The 13,717-nt window shown below is 42.7% G+C and overlaps 2 protein-coding genes across 2 annotated transcripts in view; one reads left to right on the top strand and one right to left on the bottom strand.

The window, feature by feature from the left end:
- Positions 1-5,175, bottom strand: part of cspp1a (centrosome and spindle pole associated protein 1a) — a gene marked incomplete at both ends in the record, with an annotated part of 38,340 nt that extends 33,165 nt beyond the window's left edge. Inside the window, 8 exons of the mRNA XM_083662912.1 lie at positions 80-176; positions 314-405; positions 1,090-1,167; positions 1,938-2,293; positions 2,416-2,517; positions 4,671-4,751; positions 4,978-5,081; positions 5,157-5,175. Coding sequence (XP_083519038.1) covers positions 80-176; positions 314-405; positions 1,090-1,167; positions 1,938-2,293; positions 2,416-2,517; positions 4,671-4,751; positions 4,978-5,081; positions 5,157-5,175 — 929 coding nt within the window. The remainder of the gene's footprint in view (positions 1-79; positions 177-313; positions 406-1,089; positions 1,168-1,937; positions 2,294-2,415; positions 2,518-4,670; positions 4,752-4,977; positions 5,082-5,156) is intronic.
- A 1,704-nt stretch (positions 5,176-6,879) lies between these two features.
- Positions 6,880-13,034, top strand: cops5 (COP9 signalosome subunit 5). Its single transcript, XM_083632069.1, has 8 exons — positions 6,880-7,151; positions 7,452-7,686; positions 7,950-8,078; positions 8,515-8,580; positions 10,473-10,558; positions 10,757-10,868; positions 11,631-11,779; positions 12,729-13,034. The coding sequence occupies exons 1-8, from the start codon at positions 7,015-7,017 to the stop codon at positions 12,817-12,819; spliced, it is 1,005 nt and encodes a 334-aa protein (XP_083488195.1). The 5' UTR covers positions 6,880-7,014; the 3' UTR covers positions 12,820-13,034.
- The last annotated feature ends 683 nt before the right edge of the window (positions 13,035-13,717 follow it).

The raw sequence follows: 13,717 nt of genomic DNA, 5'->3' as shown, positions 1-13,717 counted from the left end.
GTATGTTGTTGATCCATGCTGATGTCTCATCTGAGACAAATTCAACACAAATGTTGATCGTGTAAATAATAATACTCACTTGGTCCTGTGTCTCTGCTGCTCAGCCATTTGCTCCAGCAGCTCCTGCCTGTAGCGTTCTTTCCTCATCTGAGAGGCTGCCTGCCCTTCCACTGCTCCTGCATCACAACACAAAACCATACAGTCACATGACCTGTGATACGGAAAAAGATTTCTCAACTAATCCAATCGCATCAATAATTCCACAAGGTTCCAAAAGGTGTCTGAAAACGTATGAGATAAGAATGGTTCCTACCGATTGAGAGTCCAGTGGCAAACTCGGCTTTATCCTTGTTGGCGGCAGATCTAGATCTCTCAGCAGTCCTCATGCTGTCTGGCATTTGCAGACTAATTGCACAGAGACAGAATCATTCAGACAGTCAAAAGACGGACCAACAGACTCCAGTCAATCAGCCAATCAATGACAGCATATGAAGCTAACAGCCTAGCACTCAATCCCCCTTTGAGCCACACCTAAGCACCACCACCACCTCACATCCCACAGTGTCACAGTTTGCCTGCAGAGCTTTCTACCCACGGACCCAGAAGCAGCCAGAGAAGCCTCGTTCTCTAATCAATCCAGCTCCTCTGATGGAGCCGTGGTGAGTAAGTGTCCACCTGGCGCTGGGCCAAGGCCTGCCCTCAATCAGAGCAAATAGGACCGCCATGTAAACAGCTTATTGACAGACGCTCAACTTGCAGGCAAACTAATGGCATTTAAACCGGAAATAATCAAATGCAACAGGATGTCAAAGAAGTGCTGAAGGGCAATAAATGATATGGCTGCAGACAGTTATCAAGAATTCTGCTCATTCATTCAATCGATGAGGAGATTGATGTGTCCTCCCAGTCTACTGGAGGAAGTGCATCTCCAGCTCTCCATGTAAATGCTGTTGCTATTTAGGATCATTCTGTGAAGCATACTATTCTCATTGCTTTAATAGTAGGAAGCCAGTACATGTTAAGCATACTATTCTCATTGCTTTAATAGTAGGAAGCCAGTACATGGGAATTGGTCTTGCTAACTGTGACCATTCGCTCTTGTTCTGATCATGAACACCAGGGGCTTCCACCTCCGTCATGTCCTGAGGAGCTCTGCCCTGAAGAGCTCTGAGACGCAGGACAGGTCCACGGCACAGTGGTGCAGCCATTCAGCCTTATGGCACTTTAGGTAATGTTTGGAGGTACCTCAACAACATGACTAATCATTTTCGACATGGAAAATGGTCCTACCCCTACCCCACCCACATCCCCGCAGCCACTGCCCCTACCGCCCCTAGCCCCGCCCCTTATTTATCACGCCCCCTAGCCACTCCCCCAAACAATCAAAGGATCTGATGGCTCCCGGTCAGTTTATTAACATTTCGATGAAAGGGTCTGATGAAGATCCTTTGATGGGGAGTCAGCTAATCCAGTGTGCGGACTCTATTTCTCTTTTTACTAGGATCACGCTATTCCCCCCAGTTCCCGACCGACCAGAGGAGGCACTAGTGGAGCGACCAGGACACATCCCCTCATTCCGGCTTCCCACCAAATGTGCCTGTATGGACACCCGACCAAGTCAGAGCTAACACGGGGCGAGAACCTGGGACCCTCGTGTTGGCCGTTGGTAGGCAGGGAATCTACCGCTACACTACCCGGATGTCCGAATCAGTTCATCCTTGAGTCCAAGTGGAGGTTTGAGCCAAATTGGAAGAAATTCCCTCAAGGTGTTCCTGAGATATCGCGTTAATGAGCATGGAACTGACATGCTTGTTAAGAAGCATTGGATGGACAGAGGTACGGACAGACTGTATGGATGTACAGACGGACGGACAACCGACAACACCAAAAACATTATGCCTTCGGCCCCGGGTATCGCCGGCAGATAAAAAGCACACCTGTCAGCTGTACGTTGATGGGTTCCCTTCTCCGTTTCCTCAGGCTCTCGCCCCCTCCTCCTGTGACTGAACTCCTGCTCCTCCTCCTCGTCTGTGTTAAGCTCCTCCTCTGAGCTATAATCCACTCTGTGTCCCGTGGGCATCCTGGCCCTTCTCTCCCAAAGCTCCAGGGGTCCCTTCGGTCTTTGGTGGTGCCAGCGCCTTCGCCCCCGGGGGCCCTGACTCCAGCCTGCCTCAGTCACGGTGCCAGCGTCCCTCCTGGATGAAGGGCGCTCCCTGTGAGTAGGATGTACGTTTGGCTGGCTGTTGAGGATGGGCAGGGGAGGAGGTGGAGAAGAAGCATCTGAGGTCTGAACCTACAGGATGAGGGAGGGGACTTTTTTCAATGTTGAACATTTAAGGTGTTTAGCCACAGCATATGAGATCAGGCACTTTACTACTCCATCTACTTCTATCTGTACTCATTTATTCTCCTTACCTGGGAGGTGATGGGGGTTCTTTCCCTCTTTAACATTCTGAGTCGAGGTTGTTCTTTGAGGAAGAGGTTATATTCCTTATTTCTCTCATCTCTCAGTTTTTCCTGATGACAGAAAACAAATTCAGTCATGCCTCTAGAGCAGTGATACTCAACTTGCGGCCCGCGAATTGCAAAAAAAATTTTTTTAGTGCACCTGAACGCAACATGCAAGATACCCGCTGAATAAGTGTCCAAATGTTCATGTCATTCTGGCCAATCCTCCACTTCTGTTATAGCATTTCAGTCTGGAACATGGAATATCTTACAAATAATCTATAATTTAGCTGCTAAATTGTCAAATACTGCCGTCTGCTCGCTACCCAGGCACTTATGTATGTACTTAACCTAACTAACTTAACCTAACTAATAGGGGTGGGGGAAAAAATCGATTCACCTAAGTATCGCGATTTTTAATGTCACGATTTTTTGGATCGATCTTTTATTCCAGAATCGATAATCGCAAATTATTATTATTATTTTTTTTTATTATTTTTTTTTTTTGGGTGCTTGCAGTCAGGCCACTCACTGAACAGCAGGCCAGGCGCCGCCTACTGGTTTACTAGTGGTTTTATTACTTTATTAGTTAGTCTGAAGTAATAATTACACTTCAGGGTTAAAGTGGGTGCATCTCATTGTAAAATTGGACTTCAAACGGCCCAAATCTGGCTTCAAACGGCCCAAATTTCACGCGCGTTGGCCCATATCGGGCTGGCCTGCTTGGTATCTAATGCCCGGCCTGAATTATGATCCCAGTCCGCCCCTGTTTTTAACTATATCGCCCAGCCCTACTCATGATATATAATATACAGTCTCTAGTGTATGATTCAACTTTTCCCATGTTCTAATCTAGTGTAAAAAAGCAAACAAACTGAAAAAATAAAAGAAAAAAATAAACAAAAATCGCAATAAATCGTAATATCGAATCGCAATAATCGTAGAATCGCAATACTTAAGAATCGCAATATAAATCGAATCGGCACCCAAGAATCGTGATAGTATCGAATCGGGAGATAAGTGAATCGCCACAGCCCTACTAACTAACTAACCTAACTGTCAGACTAAACTCCGGCTGACACCCCAAAAACCTACAATCTGCTACAGAAAAATTTATATTGTTTGTTTATTAACTGGACCCTGGCCTTCTATCATTTCACGAAAGTGGCCCCCGGGCAAAGCAAGTTGAGTATCCCTGCTCTAGAGTCTACAGCAGGCATCAGCAATGTAGGGCACGGGTGCCACCTTTGGCAGGTGGACGGTTAACTAGTGAGCACGGGAGCAGCACACAGTGCGCACGGTAGTGACCCACTCTACAGTATTCTACCTCTGATTGGTTAGCCTCCTTGCGTTCCATGCATTCCAAAGCAGCAGAGAGCAGATGAAAATGTCGGTACGAAAGACAGACAATGTCTGGTCCTCCAACTAAAAAGACCTCAGGCACACTGATTGACAAGCGAATTTGAAAATGCCACTTTATATCAAAAAGGTTGCCGGCCCCTGCAGCTTGGGCACCGATCATGTGTTCACAATGTCGTGACATCATCACCTCCTATATTTCCAATATTTCCTTTAATTCTCCATTGAATACTAATAAAGCACACCAAATATATTTTAAAATTTTAAGAAAAAGACCCAGCTCTTACAATTTGAGAAAATATGGTATATGGTATACAAAATGAATACACAAAACCAACTACACAGCATACCCTCTGAAAACAAGGCACCTCACTGTAGGTTTCATGTATCATGTTTTCATCTCCATTCACAATAACTGGTAAACCCACTGAGATTTCTTACACCTTAATTACATTCAGTAAGCTCCAACAAGTCCACAGCTACATATATAAACTAAAGCAGTTGCCGTGGTACACAAAGTACTGTACAATCAACATGTCATATGCGCTTAAGCCAGGACACTGCAGTAAATCAACTCCACTGGTGTTGTTGTGAGCAAGTCAAGTCATGCCAGGGGGAAAAGTCCCATGTTGATGAGTTATCTGTTTACTGTTATGTCACATGCAGGTACACATGCACAGAAACATGCACAGAAACACACACACACACACACACACACACACACACACACACACACACACACACAGAAACACACACAGAAACACACACACACACACACACACACACACACACACAACACACACACACACACACACACACACACACACACACACACACACACACACACACACACACACACACACCTTCGCAGAGCTCCTCTCGCCAATGTGTAGGGAGAGATTTTGTGGCTGTGGATGAGGCTCGCCAGATTTCAGGTCTTTTTTCTGGAGGAAGAATATGAAAAAAGCAGGCAGGTAAAGTCAAAAGCAACAGGGATGTGATGAGTGAAATAATCATTTTCAATCAATTGAAAATAATCAATTTTCAAAAAAAAAAAATCAATTAAAAAGCATATCCTATATTTTCAAATAAAAAATACTCCTAATTAAAAAGCATACCCTAAAATACAAACAAGATGATAAAACCCCCCATGTGATTGCATAGTCAGACCTTTGAAACATGATGTATGTAATCTGAACGAAGCTCCTGTTGAAGTTTCTGCTTCTTCTTTTCATATTCTGCTCCCAGGAGCAAACTTAAGCCAAAATCATCACCTGAAACAAATACACAATCTCATGCTATATTCAAAGACTGTAACCTGTGTACTATCAGAGAAACTTGCACAATACCTTTATCAGTAGGGAGCATTTCTTGTGTTGATGATGCTGAAGTTGCACCCGTAGTGATATTCACACGTGATATTAACTTTAATTTAATGAATTGCTTGCCTCTCAAGTGGCGATCATCAAAGCAAGAATATTTCCACAAACCTTGATGTCCATGTATGGTGGATCACTCTTCAGCGATACAGCGATGCTTTTATTTTATGTTCCTCGAAAAACGTCCCATCTTCGCCCCATTTAATGCACAGCTGCCTACTAAATCACTGGAACTAGAAATAATGGCTATGTGAAATAGGGATGTAACCTACAGTAGGGCTACTGCTAGGATAGTGCGCAACTCTGGTTATGGTATTCTTAAGGATAGATCATACATATACGTATAAGTTATTGGCATTTGCCCATAGCCTATCGAAACCAAACACACAAAGGCTCGTGGTTGCTCAGGCAAAGCGTCATTCCGTTGCTAGGGGCAACCAATGCTAACAAAAAATAGCATTGCCCCCCTCCCCAGCTATTTCTAAAACACTGAAATATAACGTCAGACTACCACTCTCGCAATATGTCAACAAAATAAAACGACAATTTTGAACCATTTATAATGTTCAGATTTATGTTCTGGAAATGCTTATGCAAATTAGCACATTATATAATGCCTCAATTTAAACATCATTTGCTAGAGAAAACGTGTAGCCTAATACAAACGTCTTAATGTAGGCTAAGTAATCGAGCAGGTTCATTGTGATCTATTAAATAGATACCGCTATCACAAATCAGCCGATCAGCTTGTTGGTAAACAAACTGCTTACTGGGGGATAACTTTACAATGGGACCTATGAGGCCAGCCTTGAGTGTCTCGAGCTAGCATGTAGCAGGTTGTGCTTTTTACTAAATCCACTTCATTTTAAAAACTGCGACACTTCACACAACTTTAACACGACGACATACATAGCATTATACATCAGTCTGCTCTCACTCAGAATGTCAAAATGCGATGTGATGTATCGTTTTTGAGATATTAAGATTTGTTTGGCACAAGTTACCTCACCTGCTGCTGCGGTTTCATATTTCCGGGGGTCCGTGATGTCACGCTGATTTGTCCAATTGTTACAAATTTGTAGCCTATGTCGCGCCTTAATGCATCAAAGGGGGGGGGGGGGGGGGCAAAGGGAAGGTCATATTGAACTGTCTGGGTGAATGAATGAACAAAATTGATTGAGCTTTTATACACAACATGCATGCATCAGACATGTATTGATGTATAAACTCTAGCCTATATAGGTTCTCAGATAGGCTACTGTGATTTCCTTCCTCACAATGTCACTGTCACTGAATTCACCAATAACTAATTAACCTGAAGAGTTTATGATGTTATAACCGCCCGGTATCATAATAATCCTTGACCATGCTGCAAACACATTCCCTTCAGTGTTTTCTTGAAAACCGCCGCTAGATGTCACTGTGTTCCCGTTGGTTCGTTGACGTCAGTGACGTATTCTTAGGACTATACCATACTTTCACAGGGAGGGGTGACTGTACTTCAAAAAATAAATAAATACGGCAATGGTTGCTTTCTGTTGGCTAATATTCGCGGCTATTTCCACTTTAACGTGCAATCCATCATGTATTACATGGTGATATCTTATTTGAGAGACAAACGCCCCCGCTCCAACAGGTTAAGATTAACACACTTTCATTGCATGGATTGGTATTGTCAACCATCATGGCTCCCTGAACGAGTGGACGTCTGTTCTGTTTAGCGCTGTTGTTATGATATCCACATCTTTGAGCGATAGTTAACATTTGAGCACTAATTTGTTCAAACAGGATTCTTGTAACGACTCATCTTTGTGCTTAGATCAGCAGCATGGCAGGGAGCAGCATGGCCCAGAAAACATGGGAGCTATCTAATAGCATGACGGAAGTTCAGAACATCGATGAAATTTACAAGTATGACAAAAAGCAACAACAAGAAATCCTCGCTGCAAAGCCATGGACAAAGGAGTAAGTGTAATAGGAATAATGTCTTACTCGAATTGTCGGCTTTTGTTTTTATATGCATTTAGTGTTTGGGGTAACGTCACGCTGTGACTGGTAGCTACCGTGGTTAGCAAGCTAGCAGATTTGTCAACAGCGGTGTGTGTGTGCGCGTGTGCGTGCGCGCCCCCCTGTGTCTTATTCAAGATGGAAACAATGTTATGGACAATAGGTTTCATATCAGACAACTGTTATAGACAAATCGTAAAACCGACATGATTACAACTATTCCAGTTAATAATGAATGCACCCTTCTCTGACCCACAGTCACCACTACTTCAAGTACTGCAAGATCTCAGCTTTGGCGCTGTTGAAGATGGTGATGCATGCCAGGTCTGGAGGCAACCTGGAGGTGATGGGCCTCATGCTGGGCAAGGTGGACGGTGAAACCATGATCATTATGGACAGCTTTGCCTTGCCTGTGGAAGGCACAGAAACCCGAGTCAACGCCCAGGCTGCAGCATATGAATACATGGCCGCCTACATTGAAAATGCCAAACAGGTTGGGCAGTGGCGTCTTACTGTTTTCATTGTTGAGTAGGGTTCATCCAATTTGTGCACGCTCACTTTTCAGCCATAAAATATATATTACATCACATTCTGTATATATGATGGATTGCTATCTTTTTTTATTATTATTTTAGCATCGTGTGGTTCATTTTATTCATCCATTTGAGTCAATTTTAGTAGTTAGTCATGTGTTCATAATTTATTGAGGCTTCATGACTTTATTACCAACCAACCAGCTATAATCTGATCCACCAGGTTGGCCGGCTAGAGAATGCTATTGGCTGGTACCACAGTCACCCAGGCTATGGATGCTGGCTCTCAGGCATAGATGTCAGCACTCAGATGCTCAACCAGCAGTTTCAGGAGCCTTTTGTGGCCGTTGTGGTAAGATGAGGAGGGAAATTGTAATCATTTTAATTTCAAGCCAACAGTTGCGTCTCCTATAACTTCTGATTTCAAAAAGCACGCTATTAAGATCGTATTTATAATAGTCTTTTCATTTCTTTCCCAGTTTGCCTGTACAAGTGCATGCATGAGTAACTGAGAAGGGGTTGAGATTGTTGATGTATCGGTTGTAGGTTTCCATGTAGTACGGATGAATATTTTGCTATTGTAACTATATATGCTATTTACACTTCATTGGTTTTGCAGAGCTTAAATGCCGTGGGCATCATATAATTAAGTGTGTATTTTCAGTGCAGTGACAGGCATAGTAAAAGGGGGAAAAAATCACTCGTGGTGGCCAGAGTCGAGTGGTCTCTGGAGGTTTTTATGACTCCTGACTTGCTTTTCCTGTTCTACTGTATCCTTCCCCCTTCAGATTGACCCCACGAGGACCATATCTGCAGGGAAAGTCAACCTTGGCGCCTTCAGAACCTACCCAAAGGTAAGAGAAGACGCTATTTATATCGTCAGTTTTTCCTAGCCTGTGAGTTTTATTTACTGTCTCTGATTGTTTTTTGTAGTTTTCTTTTTTCCTTTTTTCAATGCTGCTATACAACACAAACTACAATTCACAATTTTGTAAATGCCTTTCTTGAGTCTGACTGTTACTACTTATCAATGTAGTAATTATCTAGTTGATGTTAATGAAATTGTAAAAAGTAAATAAAAAATTAAAAGATGAGTACCGTAAATTTCGGACTATAAGCCGCGGCTTTTTCCCCGTTTTTTGGCCCTGCGGCTTATATAACGGTGCGGCTTATCTATGGATTAAAAAAAAAAAAAAATCTCTCTTTTTTAGCACTCTTTCTAACTATAAATCCACTTCTGTTTTAATTTCCTCTCTTGCCCTCTTTTCACCACACCGCGGACACTGTGTGCACTGTAAAAAAAAACACAGGTGGTGTTGTGTTATGTTGTTTTGTTGAAATGTTAATAAATGGGAGCTTCCTCAAACAGCCATCTCTTTCCCGACAATCCCCTCTGTGCATGAACCCTTACATATGGTAATTAAACATTAAAACACAAAAAAAAAAAAAAAAAATACATTAACACGTTGACTGCCAACGACGTATGTATACGTCAAAAAGAATCCAGCGCTTCACTGCCAAGGACGTATTGATACGTCAAAAAAATGAATTTTTTTTTTTTGACCGTGGGATGTGCATCTAACCCTTTTACATCTCTTATATAATTATTGGAGCCACCGAACGTTTACAACCCATTCCACCGACCCACTAAGTGGCAACAGTGCTCTCCTGACTAGAGGAAGGCAAGCATTTTTTTAACTTGTCACGCCATTCTCACCCCAGCCATTCTCATGAAAATGGATGGGGGAAAACGCTTTCGTTTTCGCGCTGATTGCTGGCGATGCGGGATTGCAAATTTGCATAATAGATTACAGGTGGAACACACTTTGAAACACGCAGCATAAATATGACCAGAATCGCAAAAGCTTCTCTCAACCAAAACTCCAAGAAGCGAGCGAGTACATCCAGACTTCCTCAAACAGCGGCCGCGCAGACATGCAGGCACAGGACAGCAGCAAAGCAGACAAGCTTGTGACGGCCGCTGCAGCCAAGAAGAACGCCAACGGAGGGAGGAGTTGAAGCAACTCTCCCTCTCGCTCTCTCCCTCTCTCTCTCTCTCTCTCGCTCTCTCTCTCTCCCTCCCTCCCTCTCTCTCTCTCTCTCTCTCTCTCCCCCTCTCACTAGGATTAAACCTAGTGCGTCTCCCTCCCGAGAGGGAGGGAGAGAGAGAGAGAGGGAGGGAGAGCGAGATGGAGGGAGAGAGAGAGAGAGAGAGAGAGAGAGGGAGGGAGAGCGAGAGGGATGGAGAGAGAGAGAGAGAGAGAGCGAGAGGGGGAGGGAGAGAGAGAGAGAGAGAGAGCCAAAAATGAATGGTTAAAGTGACTGTTCTATCGAATTTCACAAAAAGCCGTTTATCTCTGAATATTTTTTCTGATGCTGAAACCATGCTGTATTCAACTGCTAATGCTTACATAACTACTAACTCTACAAACTAACTCTTTTAGACAGAGAAAGTACACATTCTATTAGTACTTTTGAGATATTGTATGTTCACAAACTCCAAGCAGAAAATAATCCTCGGCTCTTGTAAAATGAGCCACAATCCTCAAAAAACGGCTTGGCAGAAGCTACCTACAGCAAGAAAAAAACGGCTGGCAGTCAATGTGTTAAAACACCTGCGGCTTATAGTCCGGTGCAGCTTATATATGTAACAAACAGTCAATTTTGCTGCTGCGGCTTATAGTGCGGAATTTACGGTATTTATTTTCTGATATTATTTCTCAGCATTTTCACTTTGGATTTTCAGGGTTACAAGCCTCCTGATGAAGGACCCTCAGAATATCAGACAATCCCCCTGAACAAGATCGAAGACTTTGGTGTACACTGTAAACAGTGAGTGTTGATCCCATCCTTCATACAGTATATGACATTGTTGGATATATTTTTTATATATGAACTTTTTTTTTAATGTTTACGTTTTTGCTTGCTTTTTTTTCATGTTCTTCACTTTTTAATGTAAAAATGGATGACGCAAAAATTGTGATTCACGTTTTTGTTTGTCTTAATCATTATTTGTTCTGTCTTATTTAGGTATTATGCCTTGGAGGTGACTTACTTTAAGTCCTCCCTTGATAGAAAGCTACTGGAGCTCCTTTGGAACAAGTACTGGGTCAATACCTTAAGTTCTTCAAGTCTCCTCACGGTACGTAGGCTATTTCAAAAATCTAAATTTTGGCTGATTATTTGACATTTAGATTGATATAGTTAATTATTCCCCTGTAACTAATAGAGACATGTGGTCACCAGCTCTGTGTTGTTGTAATTTATTCTAGCTTATTAGCTAAGAGTCCCTGTTTATTGGTTTTTGGTAATAGGCCCGCTGTGAACTTTGTGACAAGGGAGACGCGTTATTAAACTCAAACTCAGTTCCAGTGATACAGATGCTACCGTGGTTCACCATGGATCATCTCCTGCCCCCCCACCTCCCCACCAATACTTTCTAAAGATTGAAAGCCCCTCATGTGAATTCCCATTGTGGATGCAGTCGCCGCGTCCCGACTCGAGCTTGACTAAACAGTCTAAATAGGCATCAGGCTTATCCAAACAGTTGGCTCTTGGCATTCAGGATGAAGATGAATTGACTACATGTCAAGAACGGGCTGCTCCATTGGTGAAGGGCTTTGTCAGTCGCTACACTGTCAGTGTCACCCTAGTCAGGGGCCCCTGTGTCATTGTGTTTTAATTACCTTTCCACTGAAAACATGCAGCCGCACCTTAAGCAAACGTCTTGACTTCTTTTCATTGCTCCTTGGCACACAATGTATTCCTACTACAGCTAGTGAGCTATATTTGTTGCTAATCTGCAACGTTCTTGTTCACGGAGAAACAAATCCATTGTTGAGCTTTTGGCGTGAAATTGTGCATGAGTTGTTTCGTGTGTGTGTGTGTGTGTGTGTGTGTTCAGAACTCGGACTACACCACAGGCCAGGTGTTTGACCTGTCTGAGAAGCTGGAGCAGTCAGAGGCTCAGCTGGGCAGAGGCAGCTTCATGCTGGGGCTGGACACACACGACCGCAAGTCTGAGGACAAGCTGGCCAAAGCGACACGAGACAGGTACGGCCGCGTCTACATTCTGACCAAAAAACAACCACAAGGAGGCTGCGGGTTTTCTAAGCTTTATTGATTTTTGGCAGGTCCAGTGTCTTCTTCCTTGATATGATTGATGATTTTAAAATCATTGTCATGAGTCTTTTACCATGCCCGCGGCCCGACGCATTTCTGCCTTTCTTGATATTTTGTTGTGTGATATTATTCACCGACTTAATCATTGTTGATAATAGATACTGTCCATATTAATGATAACTTAAAACCTATATGAGATATATTATATACTCACACCTTGTGGAAGCAAGACATTTATTTAATCCCCAATTTAATTGTATGTAATTAAATTATTATGATTATTTACTGATATGTATGACAATCCATTACTATAATTTAATTATTTGTAAATACTGTATAATACAAATTCCAAGTGCCACTATTTTATCAAATGTACGCTCTTTCATTTATTGGAATTTCGCAATCTTGAGGTGTACAACAAGCAGGGTGATTCAAAATGGAGTAAGAGACACATTTTCAAATAATCTATTTGGAAAAAAAAGAAAAAGGACATAACTTGCTTCTTTATGAGGGTAGTAAGATTATTACAGTCAGTTATTTATTTATTCAGTCACAGTTATTTATTTATTCAATACAATTACATTTGTTTATTATTCCAAATTCTGAAAAATCGTGATACAAAAATAAAAGCCTCCTCATCTGTCTATTAATACTGGTTACAGTAATGTCTGCTACATAGAGAGAGAGAACATAATGGTACGTTACTTTACTCTGAAGAACACACATGTGTTGCTCTTATAAAATTACTGTCACAGTGTAGATGCCGCGTCTCTGTCTGAATGTGGAGTGTGTTTTGTCTGGTAGAGACTGTCTGGTAGAGACTGTCTGGTAGAGACTGTGTGGTAAAACTTAAACGATTTTTCACTCTGCTTTGTTTTAGCTGCAAGACAACCATAGAGGCAATTCATGGACTGATGTCTCAAGTCATTAAGGACAAACTCTTCAATCAAATCAACACATCGGCCAACTAAACCTTGAACCACTAGCCTCCTTGGTTTCCGCGCTGCAACGATTTCTTGTGCATGTCCAGCACTAACTGGTTTGTGTTTAGCTACTAAGGTTAGCAGTATCTGTCATTTGTCCCAGGAGTGCTTTTTGTATTCATTTTCTCCATTTGATCTTTAAGTGTGAGTGGTATCAGCCAAGGAACACAGTCAGGACACATGCAAAAAATAATAATAAAGTATGATCTTAAAAAGTACAAGTGTGTCGGGGGGTTTAATAATTTTCAAACAAGATTATGTGACTTTATATCATGGTAATATATGGTAATATGCATAATATCTTCTACTATTCTACTATAGTGACAGTTTCACTGGAAGATGGGTAACAAAACGGTTTTGACTATATTAATATCTCCACATGATGAATTCCTAGAGGTATAGTAGATATTCTTAGGGCCACACGCACCGCGGCTGCATCCTAGCAGCAGCAGTCAGTCAGTCATTCAGCTGTAGGCTGTCCTAGCATTACATAATGGAACAACAAACTCCAGCCTCTGCGTGGGCTCAGAGGTGACGGGCTGGCATGTGTGGGAGCCACTCCCGGCACGGTTTGGCCCTCAGTCCGGCAGAGTGGTCCGCTCGTCAGGTTGCGGTGTGGCAGTGATACAGCGCAGAAATGGGAGCCCCGCACACTGGAGTCTATTCACCCAGCGTGTCTGCTCTCCATCGAGGCGGACACTCACCAAGTCTGCCTTTTTTTACACATGACCGCTTTGGCCAGGCTTCATGTCATGTCTTTTTTCTCATGGTATTGTAATGGCTAAATGTATATTTTTGATGTCGTGCGTTGCAGCGGAGGGGATCCCAGTGGGGCGGCGGAGGCGTCTGCTTTTTCTCATGCACATGAGCTTTGGCACCAATTCTC

The sequence above is a fragment of the Poromitra crassiceps genome (assembly GCF_964638095.1).
Source record: "Poromitra crassiceps genome assembly, chromosome: 2".
In the NCBI taxonomy this organism is placed as follows: Eukaryota; Metazoa; Chordata; class Actinopteri; order Beryciformes; family Melamphaidae; genus Poromitra; species Poromitra crassiceps.
This window is presented reverse-complemented; position numbering and strand designations above follow the sequence as displayed.